Genomic DNA, 19,034 nt, shown 5'->3' with positions numbered 1-19,034 from the left:
TCTCTTATGCTCTGCAAGGGTAGGGATTTGCTAATTGTCTTATCATTCAAAACAAGTCAATTACCTGATAAAAGATCTTGAACCTCCCAACTTGTATCTTGCACCTTCCATTTTATTTGTGTGGCCCTTTGTTGGGTCATGACTCATGGGGCTTACTTAATAGAAGGATTGGCTTAAGCAAAACAACTCAAACTGGAATAAATTAATAGAACAAGACGAATCTCATATCCAAAATACATGAAATGCCATTATAAAAATTAATGAGCAACGATGCCAGTCGTTATACAGCATCTATTTGGCATGCCAAAATATAATTTCACCTTCATTTCTTTTTTGTCAAATGTGCAATGTCATTGACGGATCCAAAGATCATCTATAAAGTAATTTGTTAGGAGTAGGACGGACATGCTGTAACAGAATCTTCTGAAAAGGGAAAGGAACTAATAGTTACCATGAAGTGATTCCAATGGCATACTATGTATGAAACAGACTATGAAACAGACTTTATGCATGCAATGTCATTCCCTATCAGTTCATCAGCAGTGACTGTTTGGTTAGAAAGAATAATATATGCAATTTCCTGATGGACTGCTTGGCTAAGAATAAATACTCAATATTGTGAGGAATGAATGTGTTCTACTTATACAGTCTATGCTGTAGTCTACTGAGCTTACCATGATGTGATAATATTTCCTCCTAGTTGCATGAATGGAAGATTTATGAACTAAAAGAAAAATAATTCCTAATCCAAAGTCTTATTAGTCAGATTAGCAACCAAATGCTAAAGAATGTACAAAGTCAAATAAATGAAGAAAAAGCATCAATGTATAGAATAAGATCTATTGCAGAAAAAGAAAGGGGTTTCGAAGTACTTACGGTCTAGAGAGAGAAGACGAAGGGAAGAAAAGTATTATCAACATCAACAAAAACGAACATGGTATCCATTTACATTCCATTATCCAAAATGAAGGCTTGCACAATTCACTTTGGCATAATTAGTCATCACGAGATCTGTGGTCATCAAGAGAAATGAACAGAGATAAAATAAAGAAGCATAGGCTGAGAGAAGTTAACACCGAGAAAAACAAAAATGACAAATGTAGAACAACGTGTAGATTAGAGGTAGCAAGTAGCTCTGGAAATAAACTTGCAAAAGTAGATGTTTCAAGTTTAATAAAAAGGGCCGGATTGGTACCATGCCAAAAACCAGTACACAGAAATATTGGTAGAGTCAAGAGTCGAATTGTCACCCAGTATACATATGTTAAGTGTAGCTTCTTTTTACAATAAGTGGTAGACAGGAAGAACTAGAGCATTTTCTCTACACAATTTTCCCTTTCTTTGACTTTACAACAGAGCTCCTGCCAGCGTTAGTAGGAATGCAGATGATGCTTGCAACAGATGCATAGGTTCAGCCATGCATACAACCTTGTTCTTTGCCTGCTCATCAATATTATAGTCTTTCTTTCAATCTCCCCAACATATTTAAAAGGTAAAACCGTAAAAAAACTTCCTAACACAAAATCGAACAACCAACTGATGACATGTAAATTCTGACAAAGTTGGGATCACCAAACCAACAAAGAGATTCATTCTGTAACAACCAAGCAATTACTGTGTTAGGCAAAATCATGCAAGAGATATCACGCCATGCTGCAAGCAGAGCTTTTGGGATCCGTACTGTGATGCTTGCACCAGAAGCATAGGTTCAGCCATGAGCCATGCATACAACTTTGTTGCTAAACCAGTGGTAGTGATGAATACAATGATTTGTTTACTTGTTTTTAGTAAACCAGCAATGCACTGTGCTCAACTAAAAAAATCATATTCATTCCTTGAAGCATCATTTCAGCTGTGCTTACATAATAATGCAACCAATTTGATTTTCATTCATCTCTACTGATGTATCATTGGAACATATCCAACCTGCCTGAGGTCCTGTACTAATCTGTCAATCATCTGATATATATCATCTGATTTAGGGTGCGACTGATCAAATACAGTAAATTCATGCACTTCTTCTTCTACCTCTATGGAACTAGCCCCAGAAGGCTTTTCACCTCCTGTATTCTTCATTTGTAACCTCACATTGGCAACATTCATCCAATCTCCTGCTTGAGCATAAATATTTGACAGAAGGGAGTAATTCCCAGGGTCCGATGGCTCCAACTTAAACAGCTGTTCACACACAGCTCTTGCAAGATCTACATCATTATGCATCCGACAAGCATTCAGAAGAGTACCCAATATAATGGCATTTGGTTCCATAGGCATGCTGCGCAGAAGCATGAAAGCTTCTTTTAGGTGTCCCCCGCGTCCAAGAAGGTCCATCATACAACCATAATGCTCAACTTGAGGAACAATCCCATATACTTTCTCCATTGAATAAAAGTATTTACGCCCTTCATTAACAAGGCCAGCATGAGTGCAAGCACACAAAAGGCCAACAAATGTATACGTATCTGGCTCAAAACCTTCCTGTACCATCCAAGAAAAGAGCTCAAGTGCTTTCTCGCCATGTCCATGCATGGCAAACCCCTGGATCATGGAATTCCAAGACACCACATCTTTCTTTGCCATCATTCCACTAAAGACATCAAAGGCAGCATCCAAACAACCACACTTGGCATACATATCAATAAACGCATTCAACACCTTAGCGCCACATCTAAACCTCCACCTCCTCATAGACGCATGAATTCTCTTCCCCAATCCGAGCATTCCAGACTCAGCACACGCCGCCAGAATGCTAAGCAAAAACCCATCATCGGGCCTCATCCCAGCCTCCTCCATTTTCCCATACAACTCCGTTGCCTCCCTCGCAAGCCCCTTTTCAGCATATCCCGCTATTATTGTTGTCCAAAGCACCACATTCTTCACCGGACACCTGTCAAACAACATCCTCGCCATATCCATGTCACCACCCTTACTATACCCGCAAACCATCGTCGACCACGAGACGATATTCCTCCAAGGCATTCTCTCAAACAGCTCAAACGCCGTGTCCATCTCCCCCGCCTTGGCGTACCCATCCAACATGGTGTTCCAACTAACCATATCCCTGTCAGGCATTTCATCAAACAGCTTACACGCACCCTGCAACTCACCACATCTGACCAACCCACCAATCATGGAGTTCCAAGTGACCACATCCCTCTCCTCCATGGCCAAAAACAAGCTCATGGCCCCATCAAGCCCGGCATTCCCGCACCTGGAGTAGGAGTCAATAAGCGAATTGGGCACAAAGATATCCCCATAAAAACCAATTTTTTCAACATGGGCATGGATCATTCGGACCAAAGGAAGCGAGGAGGGGCCAGAACAAGCCTTAAGGAGAAAAGGGTACGTGAAATTATCAGGAAAGAGTCCGTTTTTCTGCATTTGGAAGAAAGCGTTGAAGGGGAGAGAACGGTGGGAACTGTTGTGGGCGTGGGCTCTGATGATGGAGTTGTAGAGGTGGACGTTGGGGTGGGGGACGTGGTTGAAGACGTTGACAGCGGAGGCGAGGTGGCGGCAGAGGGAGAAGGCGGCGATGAGTTTGGGAGCGACGAAGAGGTCTTGGTGGAGATTGGCTTTGAGGACTTGGGCGTGGATTTGGTTCACAGAGTCCAAATTGGTGCACTTGTGGAGGTCGCAGAGCTTCTCTTCGAGGAGTCTTCGCCGAGAGAACCATGTGGGGACTCGCCCTCCCACCGGAACTTGCATTTGCATCGCCACTCACACAGTGCATAGCAAATGGGCACCAACGACTACGACGCTATCCTTACGTTACAATTTGATTTTTTATTTATTATATGTTTTTAGTACTGTTTATTTTTTTAGAATAAGAAATTTATATTATGATTCAATTGAATACTGTGGACTGAAATCAAATACATGTGGTATGTGGACTAGCATGATACCTAAATGTTCTTGTGAAGCAATCATCAACTCGATTGACTTGTTTACTAACTATTTGAATTATAACAGTTTCTTAACCACTGAAAATTCCTGATGTTTTTAGTATTTATAAATTATAAAATATATCTTGTTTTAGTTTTTTTTTTCCCATGCACAAAGTTTCACTTCAATCTTTTAAAGTGTATGAATTTGACTAAATTGATCTTTATGTCAGAATTTCGTATTACTACCATATTAATTTTAGAGCAAGAAGAACGATAAATATATTGAAAATTGTATGTATATCGCATGTTGTTTTGATTTCTCATAATTTCTTTATTTGTCAATTTAGTAGTTGTTGGATTTTTCAATTTTTCTATGTATTTATATCACGTGGCATATTTCATTTTAATGATTTCTCTATTAGCATATTTAATATTTGTTGTTAAGTTTTTTATAATATGATTGATAAAGTGTTTTGTTGTCACATGTAAGTGTGTAGGTATGTTGTGTGTCATTGTTTTAACAGTTTTTTAGGTCCAGATATAAGAATTATCACTTAATTTATTTCTTGTTTTTAATTTGGTTTCCTAAATTTTAAAAATTATGAAATGGTCTCATATTTATTTAGTTAACGACACATTAATCCTTTATCAAAAACTTATTATTTTCAATTTTTAGGTACAACTTTAAACAAAAAGGAAAACAAACTATAGAAACATCATTTTTTATTTTTAGGCACAACTTTAAACCATTTTTTGATTAATTTAAAATGTGAAACTTATCTTATTATATTTATAAGCATGAAATTATTGGAACAAACTAATTTTTAGAGAAAAAGGAAAGCAAATATGATAAAAATGGTGTGAAAAGTGAGTCCCATTAGTAATTGGAAAACCAAAAATCTAATATTATATTTTTTTTCTATTTATTCATGAGGCTCACTTTTCCCACCTTTTAACATGTTTGTTGCCTTTTTTGTTTTAAACATTTATTTCTCATAGTTTTCATACAAGTGAATATAATGGGACAAGTTCAACATCTTAAATAAATAAAAAAGTTAAAAATTATGTCCAATAACGAAAATGATAAGCTTTTGAAATAAGAAGGTATAAATATCAAAATAAAAGAAAAAATTATTGATTGTTTGATATTATTCTCGGAGGTTTAGTCAAGGATATTGATTAAACAACTAAAATGAATAAATATTTATTGTAAAAACATAAGAAAATGTAAAAAAAAATTGTATAACACAATTTTATATATTTTAATAAATATATTTCTTTTTAAAGTTTTTTTTAGTCTTAAGGATACTTTTTTTTGAAATAATGTTCTAATAACACTGATTAAGAGAAAATACGTAAGTTTCGTACCGTAATAATTCTTATAAATCATTTTCGTACACAAGGAAAGAAAGCTGTTTGTTTTTTTTTTTTGGAGGATAGAAAAGAAAGCTGTCAGTTGGTTAGCTTTCCATGTATACACATCATATTATAAATTATTGATGACGATTAGTCAATGATAACATAACATATCATTAGAAGGAATGGTTTAACAATTTCCCTTGTGTACGGGTTTCAATAACCCACAATCAAATCCTATGAAACTTTTGTATAGCGAAGTTTATATTTTAAAAACAAAGATGATTACGAAAGCATATATTCATGTGATCTTTATAATTATGTTTATTTTAAGCTTTAGTCCTTATATATAAAAAAATTGTAAACTCTAGTCTCTAATTTATATCTGTGACAATTTGTTGTTGCTAGAAGTTTTTATAATGGTTTTATACAGTTCAAAGGTTTTCTCTAGTATTCTCAACGGTATGAAGAAAACTTACCTTTTATATATGTGTAGAGAATAAAAGCATGTTTAGTTTCGTGTTTTGAAGGTGATTTTCTATGTTTTGAATGTGATTTTTAAAAACTAATAGTTATAATTTGTACATCTCAAAACATATCATTTCTCTACATATTTTCAATGAGTTTCCAAATATCCTATAAACCTACAATTTTTTTCTTATAAAACTATTCTTTACAATAGAAACAATTTTTAAAACTCAAGTGAATAATTTAACCAATAATTTTGATGTGTGTTGACGAGGTAGGGTTGAGTCTCACGCCTGATACTGAGTACCGAAAGTCTCTGATAAGTGATAAGGAAAGTACCATTTGGCAACTTGCTTGGATGTTGGAAGCACGTTTATATGTGTGATTGCTGCCAAATATTGCCAATTGTGAATCAATTAGCAAGCCAGTGGCAATGTGGTGTGGTATTAATTTCATCAACTCACCAAACTCAACTTGCATTATACGAAACAGTATCACATATTTAAGGAGCAAAGTACAACAAGTCTCACACACTTGCTTGTTTTCTCTCCCACCTCTAACCAACTAAACAAATTAAAACAGTAAATCCAAGAAGAAAACATTGTTAATTCCACTCAGTTGTGTGGAACTTTAACAAATTTTTAAGTGGTGTAGATTGTTTATATATCTATACAAACTCAACTTTATTGTTTATTATTATAATTATAATGCATACAAGTATGAAGTATATATGTAAATTAATTAAGACTGTAGAAACTTTATTGTTTTAAAAGTAACACCCAAATTGACTAGAATTGATAAGCCGACTCTATCAATTATCAAAGATAAAATTAAGATCGAGTTTTACTCTTAACAAAAAAAACACAATTTTTTTTCTTTTTGACATTTAATCATATACCGGAACAAGATTTATAGTTTTTTTACTATACAATTTAATGATATATATGATAGTAAGATTGATATATTACATTAATACGTTAAATTTTATTCAATTTTATCTTATATATTATCATGTGACATTTGCACTGAGTGAAGAAGAAAATAAATAAACGTGTCCTAAAAATTTCACACACTTAAAGGAGAATCAAACAGTGCATTTGGGGTACCAATTACTAATATCATTTTGCTGACAGTGCGTGATAGTGAACTCAATTTAATGTGGTTTTAATATTTAGTCCACTTGGTGTTCTATTGAGGACCACAGTACTCGTTGGTCCCTTTAGCTGGCATTCATTTGTATTTATTGCTACTTTAGTTAGATGACTTATTTATTCGTAGCTGTCTAGTATATTTTTATTTTATTTTTTAATTCTATTCATGGCAATATCAGATGTTAAATGTAAATATTTTTCTTAGTAAAAGTTTCATTGTATCATAGAGAATTAACATTTTCTTTTTTTTTGACAAAAATAATTAACACATTCTAATTAATGTATATCAGTACTGAATTAGGTAATATACATGCTTAAGAGAAAGAAAGAAAAAAACTACATGCATGCTCTCATATGCTCCGGCTAAAGTAAAAGAAATACAATTAGGTCTTCTAATTAGGTCTCTAATTCTTAAAAATACATCAATCAAGTATTTTTCGTTCAATTAAACTAACTTTATAACGTACTCGCGTGAACTATATGAGTATACAACTTCAATTTTACTGCATTGAGAAGTGATTATCACAATAGCACATTTGGCTTCCCTTAATTATTGTGGAAAGTTACTTTTCTATTAGTTTTTTTATTCAATAACCTTCTCCATCAGACAATTATTAAGCTCGACAAAGTCGACACTACTGAAATGCGTATTAAAAATGCCTACCAATATGTGTGTCCTAATTTCTAATATAATTAGTATTTTAGTCTATGGATATTTAAATAAAAAATATTTAATTTTATATGAATAAAATTTATAATAAATAATTATATTTATATATAAACTATATTTAAAATTTCCAATGAACAATATAAATTGTTATATAGAGTTATTTTTAACTGTTAATGATTTTAAAAATAAATGTTGAAATTTAATTTAAATATGAAGTAAAAGAAGATAAATTGAAAGAGATAAACGATAAAAAAATAAATATATAAATAAAAAATGATAACTTGAGATAGTTGAAAGAGAAATTCTTTTGCTAAAACACACATTTTATTAAAGAAAATTAAAAAGATTGGTTATGTTTAATAAAGAGAGTGAGATCGTTTCATCAAAAAAAAAAAAAAAGAGACAGAGAGAGTGAGTCACTTTAAATTTGTGTATTTTAATTTAAATATAAAGAAAATTAAAAAGATCGAATTTTTCTTTTTCAGATTTAACACTTCCTTTTTTAGCATTTCAACCCTGTCTTCATTTAACACTTCCTTTTTTTAGTCAATTTTAAACACACAACAACTTTCCAGGGTGTTGAATTGATGATTTAACTTGCTGCACGTACACCTACCCAGTTCCGTCTTATCAAAAGAAAACTATCTTCCAGGTCCTTAGAGCGAATATTTTTTCTTACGAAAATTAAATTAATTGATTTTAAATAAAATTTTGTTTTAGTTAGGATATGCATTTAATTTTACATGATTTTAATTTGGTCCAGTAAAAAAGTAAGTAATCGTTATGCATGCAAAAAGTTTTCTAAAGTAGTCTTCAATGTTTAGATGCATTACAACATTTTCTCTCTCTCACGCACTCGTGTGTTGGTTTGAGACTGACGTATTCTTGGCAATTGGCACTAGTATAAAAATATTTTGAATAAAATTATATTGATGCTTCTTAAGAAATTTCTTGAGATGACATGTAATTTCTTGTTTCCTTACTGTTTATAGTAACTTCTCACTCAATAGAAAAAAATAGTAACTTCTCTACCAAAGTATATAATGTAATGTTTTTTTTAAAGAAAAAATTGTATAAGAGAGGAGTTAGTGTAGAATTTAAACAAGAAGAAATATGAAGAAACTTACTCAGTTTTTTTAGGCGTAAATATGAAATTATTTTATGTAAGTTAATGTTTTTTTCAATTTTAATTATTGTAAATTCATTTTTTTTTATTTGTAGTATTTGTATGTTTGGTTTTTATTTTTAGTTTTTATGGCCTCTACTTTTATTACGTGACAAACGAAAGGCAACATGACAGTGCTAGACATTCCAACTAATGCTAGCTAAATATTTACATGTCATCTTTTTTTTTTATCAAAAACTAAAATGTGTGTTTTGCAAATTAAAAATATATATTGTTTTTCTAAATGAAACACGTATCAAATTGGACTTATTAAGGGTAGGAGAGTTGATAATACTTTTATTTACTTGGACTTAGATTTGATTCTCATATAATACATCCTTAAAAAAGGTATGAAAGGTATGAAATCTTAAGTATTATCGAGTTAGATTTAATTTCATTATCAATCTAAAGAATAAAAAATTGTAAAATATTTTGAAGTTTTCTTATCAACTAATCAAATCCTAATTATAGTGGTAAAAAAAATTATATGTAAGAGAGAACTTGTTTTATGAGTGGGTGAGATACATAGCTTAGCCTTCAACTTGATTACAAATTAAACCTATAATTTTTTTTATTATTATGATGCATATGAAAGTAACTACAAAAACTGACAAAGAAAACGGCAATCTAACATAATATATATGGTTTAATTTGAAATATTTATATTTCAACATCTCTAATAAATATCTCCTCCACAATCTTAATTTTTTCTATCTCTCTTCCTATCACATTTCATCATTTATCATATAAATATTTCTCTCTTTTTTCTCTATCTATGATCTCAAGGTACTAATTAGTTTTCAGTGTTTTAGCTTTTTTTCTTTAATTTGGCTCAATCTATATATATCTATAATTTTAAAGCACAACGAATTCTTTTTCTGTGTAAAAAAGAAGTTGAAAACTAACTTACTTTAAAGTTTGAACAATATCCTTGTAATGTACAAAAGAATATTTAGTAACCGTTAATTAATGGTAGTATATTTTATCCATGTTAAATGGGCCCCTTTAATGAAGTTATTATTATCATTAAAAATCTTGAAGGTCTTGTAACAGGCAAGTCATAACCATGATGTGTTTGTGAATTGTGAAAGCATGGTGTCCCACTGTGACCATGATGCCGGGACGTTAAACTATGATCTGTTTTTTTTTTTTTTTTTGTATCTAACAAAGATAGAAGAAAGAATTATTAATGAAAGGTAACACATTTCTAAAGCATTTCAATGTTTAGCATAACAAAAATAAAAGATGCATGATTCATTCGTGTCAATGTATTTTCAAACAGAGAAAGAGATAAAAGAGAAAAAAAAAATATATATGATAGGTTACATTTTTTTTTATAATTGATAAGTAATATGATGAGAAAAAGATAAATAATAAAAATATTATATATATATATATATATATAAATATATATTTTTCTCTTGAGTATCCATGTATTATTGTTGCAAGAATTTATTACTCGGAAGAGAAAGAAATTTGTTCGGGAGCCCACAAAATATTTTCTCTGAAGAGAGAAGAAAACTTTTTTTCTCCCTTTTAACTTTCAAAGCTTGTTTTTCCCTCCCAAATTAAACATTATTAAAATTTTGCTTAACAAATTATTAACTTTTAATCTTTTCTTCTACTACTAAGCATAAGCACGGGAATCAATTTACGTAAATTATTTAAGTTTAACAAATTATTTTATTCGACTCAAACATGATCTCCTCCATAAGAGGATATATGTGTTCTTAAAAAAACTTTTCTTCTTTTCTTGTTTCTTTTCATTATATTTTTTTTTTACATCCCAACAAAACCATGTTTGCTAGCTTGCTTGTACGGTGGTTTCTCAAACTCTTATAGTTGATATATTATTTTTAGAATATTCTTTTATAGAACTCTCAATTTCCATCTATTTTATAGAAATAAAATAGAAGGAAATAAAAAGAAAGAGAATAATATATATATTTTTATTTATCTGAGAAGAGTAATAGGAAAAAAATAATTTTCTTTTGTGAGACTTACCAAAAAATGCTCACAAAATCCAAATTGGCAAAATATTGAAGGGAGATGATATCTCTCTCTTTTATTTTATTTAAATTCTTAAAAATTATTAATTTCTAATAACATATAAAATTAAAAAATTATAAATTAATATTTAAATAAATTAAATTTCCTTCCTCTAAAAGAAATATTACATTATTATTCTTTCTTATGTTGAATTTTACACTTTCATTCATAACAAATTAGAGTATATGAAACTTTACTCTATTTCTTTTTCTGTTAAAATTCGTTTTTTTAAATCATTACCAAAATATCCTTTACACCATTACCTCTTAGTGATACAAACATTATGCTATTTTTGTTAAATATAGTAATTATTGGATTTAATAAACTTAATCATAATATACAAGTATTAAACATATAACTTTTTAAATGAATGTATATATATTAAAATATTATTTTTAAATAAATTTTAATTATTTATTAAATGTTTAATAACTTTTTGAATAATTAAATAAATTTTAATTATTAGTTGAACAGATATTTTGAATAAAAGTTCCTAAAATATTTATTAAATAAATAAAACTTGAAAAATTAATAAAGGTCAAATATTAAAATTCCAAAAATAAATATTTTTATTAATTATTTTTAGGCCAAATTACTTGTTTTTTTTTTCATTTTATAAAATTCCTTTCAATTTTCTTTTTGTATTAATTAATTTTTTATCACAATATCTTTAATTACTGTATAATTTTTGTAGTCAATAAATAATAAATGTTAAATTAATAAAATATTTTTTTCTCTCTTTTAAGAGTTGAGAAAAATGACTAACACGTATTAATTAATTATATAAAAAATAATTTGGTAAAAAATTAATATAATAAGTTCAAAATCCTAATAAGTCAAATATTAATTTTAAGTTACAGATAAAAAGTAATTTGGAAAAATAAGAAATTATTAATAAATTTAATACTGTCAACTAAATTAAATATTTTTTAAAAAATTTATAATTAAAATGTATTATATTTAAAAAAACAATAGTTGTCAAAATCGGCAAAAAGGTTGAATGTCGTAAAACAAACAAAAAGAAAAATAACCAAACCCGAAAACAAAGAGCTTGAACAAACACGATACCAATAATAATAATAATAATAATAATATCGAATTTGCAGGACACCAAGTGGACTTTGCGCTCAGAGTGTTGAAGATAACACGAAACGAAACTCATCATTTAGTTGCCATCCATCTTCTTTTTTTTTTTTCTTCCACCATTTCCCACCGATGTACACTCCCAACGCCGATTCCGGCACGGCGCCGCATCCGCGCCCCACCATCACGCTCCCTCCGCGTCCCTCCGCCGAGGCCTTCTTCTCTGCCGCCGGCGGCGCCAGCCCCGGCCCCATGACCCTCGTCTCCAGCTTCTTCGGCTCCGATGCCGCTGCCGACTGCCGCTCCTTCTCGCAGCTCCTCGCCGGCGCTATGGCCTCCCCAATGGCCTTCTCCGCCGCCGCAGCATCCGCCGCCGACAACTCCGGCAAGGACGACGATGGGCCCCACAAGGGGTTCAAGCAGAGCAGACCCATGAATTTGGTCATTGCTCGTTCCCCTGTCTTCACTGTCCCACCTGGGTTGAGCCCTTCTGGGTTTCTTAACTCCCCTGGCTTCTTTTCCCCTCAGGTGATTAATTTGACCAATAATAGCACTTTTAGAACATAAAAGAACAAATTTTGTGTATTAATTTCAAAAGGGGTGTGGTGATTTTTGTGAAGATGTGATTTTTTCGAAAGAGGGGGACGGGATCGGTTGATGAGGATGTGGGATTGAAGTTTCGTGATTTTGGGGTTTACCAGTGTTTTTTTTTAATCTGATAGTAGCATGGTACTCTCAACAATTCAGATTTGATCTGAATTTTAGTACAACTGTAAGGTGACATGTGTTATGTGTTTAATGGACTGATTCAGTAGTGCCTAAGGATTTATGGGTTTTGGAATCACCTATGCGCAGACAAGGAGTTGATCTTTAGAGTTTAGTGCATTCAATATGTGAATTAATGAAGTCTTTTGCTATTATTGGAGGGATTAATGGAGTCATAGGAATAGGATTTTTAGATCACACTAACAAAAGTTTTGGAGGTATCATGTGTCGTGGTAAAATGATTTTTGGTTGCATTACCTTGATTCTCTTTGATGATAATTTTGATAGGGTGTTTTGGCAACAACAGAAAATTGAGACGGAATTTGCGGCTGAAATACAATCTGTGCTAGTCACTTAGTGAAAACAAATGAGATGTTTTCAAAGTCTATGTTGACTATGGAGCTGAATGATTGGATTTATTTGTCTTCTAAGAACGAATGTTTGTACCTTTGCGTTCTCCTCATTCATTACTTGACTGTGTGCTAAATTTCATAAATGTTACTGAAGATCTGTCTTTCCCTTGTAAAAAAATTGTTTCTTTTTCCGGGAAATTATGCAGGGTTTGTATCATATTACATCATTTGTTGGTTGTGCTGCTGGGGTTTTTTTCTCGTTATTACTATCAATGTGATCTTTTTGCCTTGGGGATGGTGGATATACTTGTTTGAGGTTTTCACTATCTCTTCAATTCAATGTATACAGAGCCCCTTTGGGATGTCCCACCAACAGGCTTTAGCACAGGTTACAGCTCAAGCTGTCCTAGCTCAATCTCATATGCATATGCAAGCTGATTACCAGATGCCTTCAGTAACAGCTCCCACTGAACCACCTGTACAGCAGCTGTCTTTTGCTCTAAATGAAGCTTCAGAGCAGCAAGTGGTATCATGTGTATCAGAACCTAGAAATGCTCAACTTGAAGCACCGGAACTCTCACAGGCTGATAAGAAATATCAACCATCTTCCCAGGCCATTGACAAACCTGCAGATGATGGCTACAACTGGCGTAAGTATGGGCAGAAGCAGGTTAAGGGTAGTGAGTATCCACGAAGCTATTACAAGTGCACACATCTGAATTGCGTCGTGAAGAAAAAAGTTGAGCGTGCTCCTGATGGTCACATAACTGAAATTATCTATAAAGGCCAGCATAATCATGAAAAGCCTCAGGCAAATAGGCGTGCCAAAGATAATAGTGATTCAAATGGAAATGTAACTGTTCAGCCCAAATCTGAGTCAAACTCACAAGGTTGGGTTGGACAATTAAACAAGTTAAGTGAAAACATTCCTAATTCTTCAGTTCCTGAAAGTGACCAGACCTCCAATCAAGGGGCTCCTAGGCAACTTCTACCTGGGTCAAATGAGAGTGAGGAAGTGGGTATTGTAGATAATAGGGAAGAGGCAGATGATGGCGAGCCAAACCCTAAGAGAAGGCAAGTTTATCCATGTTGATCCTTTATCATACAGCTATCCACTTCTATAATTCTTCATGATGTAGGCTAAATTTCTGCTTTTCAGGAATACTGATGTTGGAGTTTCTGAAGTACCTCTGTCTCAGAAGACTGTCACAGAACCCAAAATCATTGTGCAAACAAGAAGTGAAGTTGATCTTTTGGATGATGGCTACAGGTGGCGAAAGTATGGCCAGAAAGTGGTGAAGGGAAACCCTCATCCAAGGTGATTAATTTAATTATTTTTATATGCTACTATATTTCTTCTAAAAGCTTCTTAGGTTCGTATCTTTCAAAAATACAAAATGTGCTTAATTCTGAAACAAATTATTGCTTTGGAATCATATAAATAACTGCATAGAGTTTGATTACCTTAATTGATATAAAGCTAAACAAACATATGAGAACCCTTCATTATGTTTTCTGCTTTTGATTTCTCAATGCACTACAAAGATTGTCTGTGTCCGAGTGTCAGCTTCAAAGGCTCCCAGCCTCTATTATAATTTATACGATTTTATCTGTCACTTACTATAAGCAAGCATTGGGATTGGGGGGACTATAAACCCAAATGTTATGCTTGACAAATTACTATTGGAAATATAACTTGACAAAGTCCACCAATAATCACTGGGAATACGGTATGGGTATGGATTCATATGGATATGAATATCCAGTTTGTCACTTCACATTATTGTCGCAACTCAAGACTTTCTTTAAGTGAATCTATTAAGTGGGATGAAAATTTGGTATGTAATATGCGAAGTTGCTGAAAGAATCTGGTAACTAAGACAACCACTTGCTTGCTTTCCACGAGGAACTTTTTTATTCTATTTATTTTGTACATATTCTAGTTGTTAATTCAGTTTCCATCTTGTTTTTAATTTTAAAAATGGAGAAATTTATCCTGACATCCTATAATTTAATAAAAACATTAATTTCTCTTGTGTACACAGAAAAAATGTGTCTTTATTCCTGCATTGTGTGTGTTCATATGGGTCTGAAATATTTATAATGTTCTTTTACTTTCTGCTCTATTGATATTCTTTCCTGGGAGAATCTGCCGTATTCCCCTACATACATTGATGTTGTTCTATACTTTTAGTGCTGTTTCTGGTTGCATTAGTCAGCATTTCTGATTAGTAGCACCTGGTCAGTGTTTGACATGGGTTCATGCATTTCTGTATGACATTGTGTAACTACTTGTTTTCATCATGGGATTATCATATTCAAGTTTCGTTCTTCAATCCTTTAACATCCTTACAATATGGGTTGCCCAGCAGTTTGACCTTATTGTCATGATTCAATCCTCTCCCCATGCCCCTGGCCCTCCCTGAAAAGGATAAACTTCAACTGGAAATGTTGTTTTGTTTGTTCCCTTCTTTAAGCTAGGGTTCTCATCTTGTGATGCTTATGCTATAATTGTAATAGAAACTGGATCAGAAATGTAAGAAAATAGATTTTCTTCGTTGATTGAGTGTATTTCTACAAAGAATTCCTCGAACATTTGAGATATCCGGGCCTCTCCCAAGCCCCAATTCTATTTTACCAAATAACTATATATCACTCCCTCTTGGCAGCATGATTTACTTCTTCAACCAACTGAGGGGTGACTAATGAATCCATTTATCTTGTATCCATCCATTATAAAAAAGAAAAAAAAATGGATGGATCCAAATCCATCAATTTAATTTTATAGATGGTTAATGGTCCATCTACTAATTTTTAAAATCCAATGGGTCCTCTAATTATTACTTACTAAATCAAAATTGGTCCAACTTAATAATAAAAGAATTTGTGAGTAATTTTCGACCAATGTTGATTAGGATTTTTTCCAATCATTGTCAGTTGGGACTATTTTTTTGACAAACATCAGTCCGGTATTTTGGCTGATATCGGTTGATGTCAACTGGGGCTATTTTTAGATAGACATTGGCTGATGATGTTTTTTAGCTGGCGTCGATCGATGCTATTTTTTGGAAGATGTTGGTTAGGGTTTTTTTTACTGACTTTGGTCGGGACTATTTTTTTATTGATGTTGTCTAGAGTTTTTTTGGTTGACGTCAGCTGATGATGTTTTTCAGGTGATGTTGGTCGATGCTATATTTGAGACATTGTGGGCTAGTTTTTTTAGCTAACTTTGGTTGGGGTTATTTTTTGGCTGATGTCATCCAGAGTTTTTTCGGCCGACATCGGCTGATGGTATTTTTTAGGCGATGCCGACAGATGCTATTTTTTTAGACGATGTTATCTAGAGTTTTTTTTGGCCGACTTTGGTTGGGCTATTTTTTTCATTGATATCTTCTAGAGTTTTTCGGTTAACGTCGATTGATGATGTTTTGCAGTCAACATTAATCAAAGCTATTTTTGGTCGATGTTTGCTAAGGTTTCATTCCGGTCAATGTCTATCAAGGCCATTTTTTTGGCCGACTTCAATTAGAATTTTTTGTTGAAATTGGTCATGGCTGTTTTTTTTTGTTGACAACAGCTAGTGTCTTTTTGTCGACATTGATCAATGTTTTTTCTCCGATTGATGTTAGTTGGGGCTATTTTTTGGTTGACGTCGACCAAAAAATATCATCAACCAACATAATCCAAAAATGCCTATTTGATGTCTACTGAAAAATTGCCCAGTTGCCAATCAATTGAAAAAACCTAGTTTACGTTAGTCAAAAAATAGTCTTGGTTGATGTCGTCCTGAAAAATCTAGTTGACGACGACAAAAAACGACTGTGGCAGAAAACCTTAGCTGACACTGGCAAAAAAATAGTCTCAGCTGATGTCGATTGATAAAACCCTAACCGACACTAACAAAAAAAATTGTCTCAACCTACATCGCTAAAAAAAACCTAGTCACATCGGCCAAAAAAATAACCATGGTTGATGTCAACCAACAAACATCATCGGTTGGCGTTGACCAAAAAATAGCCTTAGTTAACATTGACCAACAAACCTTGTCCCGACCAACGTTGACTGAAAAACCTAGTCGATGTCGATCAAAAGACATCACTGATTGACATTGACCGAAAAATCCTAGTCGACCTCGAACAAAAAAATATCCCTAGCTGAAATCGGCTGAAAAGTAGCCGAAGCTAACATCGATAAAAAAAAAACTTACTCGATGCGACCAAAAAAACATCATCGATCGAAGTCAGCCTTAAAATAATCTCGACCGATCTCGGCCAAAAATTAGCCTTGGTCGAGGTTTGTCGAAAACAACCTTTTGGAAGTATAGACGCCTTTTGTTTGGGCTATTATTATTATTTTAGAAAGTATTGTGAATTTTTTAAAATATATTATTTTTGAACTAAAAATAATTAAAGTTTTAATATATATATTTTGGATGAATATTTATCCATGAAAAAAGTGTTACTAGATGGATCAAATGGATTTTTTTTTTCAAATCGATTGGATTCATTAAATAATTTTTAATGGATGAAAATGGATTTTTTTGATCCGATTGATTAGGATACATATACATATTAAGATTGATGTGATCCATCCATTTGCCACCCCTACAACTTACCTAACTAACTATCTCCCTCACTAACATAAACTCAACTAACTAACTACTAATGGGTATCTATCAAATTGTTTATGAAGATATACAAACTTCATTTTGTCAATGTGTACGAGGACACAGTCCACTCATTCTTTCTATCTGACAACAATTTCATAACCAGTAATCTGATACTGAAATTCTGTGAGCAGGAGTTATTACAAATGCACTAGTGCTGGATGCAACGTGCGTAAGCATGTTGAGAGAGCTTCGACGGACCCCAAAGCTGTCATAACCACGTATGAGGGTAAACATAATCATGATGTACCTGCTGCTAGAAACAGCAGCCACAACACAGCTAGTAGCAATTCAATGCCATTAAAACCGCATAATGTCGTGCCAGAGAAGCATCCTTTGCTTAAAGATAAGGATTTTGGAGGTAATGACCAAAGACCTGTACATTTGCGCTTAAAAGAAGAGCAAATTATAGTATAAAATTCTGGTGCCACGCTCACTTATTCCACGTCCAAGTACAGAATGAAGAGAATGAAGTTGCCTAGAAGATGAAATGGATATGAAGGTGTAGTCACTACTCATAGTTGGCAATGTCTATTGTTTTCTAGTTTTTGTATGTAACACCTTTTGTACATCTAAATTATGGAATTGGTTGTATAAGATGTTGTTTACAGGTATGAATATCATTTCAACTAATGTACGAACATTACTATTATATAATTTATAAAATAATCCTTGTAAGTTGTAAGGGCAGTTCTAGATTACAAATGAAATTGAAGAGCTGAATATAATTTGAGGACCACTGTCAACTAACTCATGTTATATGAATGTGATGATTACAAAACAAAATCTCTAATTTATTGTACGAATATTCTTTTAAAAAGATGCATTTCATATGAGCTACCTTTTGGCAGGATAGCAGGATAAATGTTTAGGTTCGAGATGGATAGAGTGTAATAGGGGAAGTATAGTTCCAGTTACTACTTTTATTTGAGATATATTGTTCCATGGGGTTAGGCATCCCACAGGTAATTCTGAATATTGGTTTTGTTCTTTAGAGTTAAAAGGAAATAAATTCTATTTGAAAATGTTTGATTATATTTTGATTCTTTTATTATAATCAATTTGTAATTTTGATCTTTTAATAATCTTTTATTTCAATTTAGTCACTATTTTTTTTCAATTGTTACTAAAATTTGTCCAATTTTTTAATTCATTCATTTTCATCCAAAGAATTCTCTCTCTCTCTCTCTCTTTTTTTTGTAAAGTATTCTTAAATTGAATTTAATAAACCAGTTTAAACTTTCTTCCACTCAAAACTTATCAATTAAAACACCATATTTCATCCATTTTTTTTAAAAATCCAAAATTCACTTTCTTTGATATCTTTATCTCACACTTCAGAAATTCTTTCAAATTTAACTTTTATTTTTTTACTTTTAAATCATTTTCCTATTTCATATCGATTTTAAATCTCTAATTATTTG

General features: G+C 32.3%; 2 protein-coding genes across 2 annotated transcripts; one reads left to right on the top strand and one right to left on the bottom strand.

The window, feature by feature from the left end:
• Positions 1-1,806: 1,806 nt before the first annotated feature.
• On the bottom strand, positions 1,807-3,797 carry LOC100797216 (pentatricopeptide repeat-containing protein At3g29230). The gene has a single exon (XM_026126934.2). It carries the CDS (start codon positions 3,709-3,711, stop codon positions 1,897-1,899), a length of 1,815 nt encoding a protein of 604 aa, XP_025982719.1. The 5' UTR covers positions 3,712-3,797; the 3' UTR covers positions 1,807-1,896.
• Positions 3,798-11,836: 8,039 nt separating this feature from the next.
• LOC100796679 (probable WRKY transcription factor 3) lies at positions 11,837-18,295 on the top strand. Its single transcript, XM_006602870.3, has 4 exons — positions 11,837-12,354; positions 13,294-14,018; positions 14,104-14,262; positions 17,745-18,295. Exons 1-4 carry the CDS (start codon positions 11,959-11,961, stop codon positions 18,025-18,027), a joined length of 1,563 nt encoding a protein of 520 aa, XP_006602933.1. The 5' UTR covers positions 11,837-11,958; the 3' UTR covers positions 18,028-18,295.
• Positions 18,296-19,034: the final 739 nt, after the last annotated feature.

Source organism: Glycine max, chromosome 18, assembly GCF_000004515.6.
Source record: "Glycine max cultivar Williams 82 chromosome 18, Glycine_max_v4.0, whole genome shotgun sequence".
In the NCBI taxonomy this organism is placed as follows: domain Eukaryota; kingdom Viridiplantae; phylum Streptophyta; class Magnoliopsida; order Fabales; family Fabaceae; genus Glycine; species Glycine max.
The sequence above is the reverse complement of the archived record's forward strand: the minus strand, read 5'-3'. Positions and strand labels throughout refer to the sequence as shown.

Coding starts and splice junctions, on each gene's coding strand:
- LOC100797216 (XM_026126934.2), bottom strand. CDS start 3,711: ATGCAAATGCAAGTTCCGGTGGGAGGGCGAGTCCCCACATGGTTCTCT.
- LOC100796679 (XM_006602870.3), top strand. CDS start 11,959: ATGTACACTCCCAACGCCGATTCCGGCACGGCGCCGCATCCGCGCCCC. Junction 12,355..13,293: donor CTGGCTTCTTTTCCCCTCAG/GTGATTAATTTG, acceptor CAATGTATACAG/AGCCCCTTTGGGATGTCCCA. Junction 14,019..14,103: donor GAGCCAAACCCTAAGAGAAG/GCAAGTTTATCC, acceptor TCTGCTTTTCAG/GAATACTGATGTTGGAGTTT.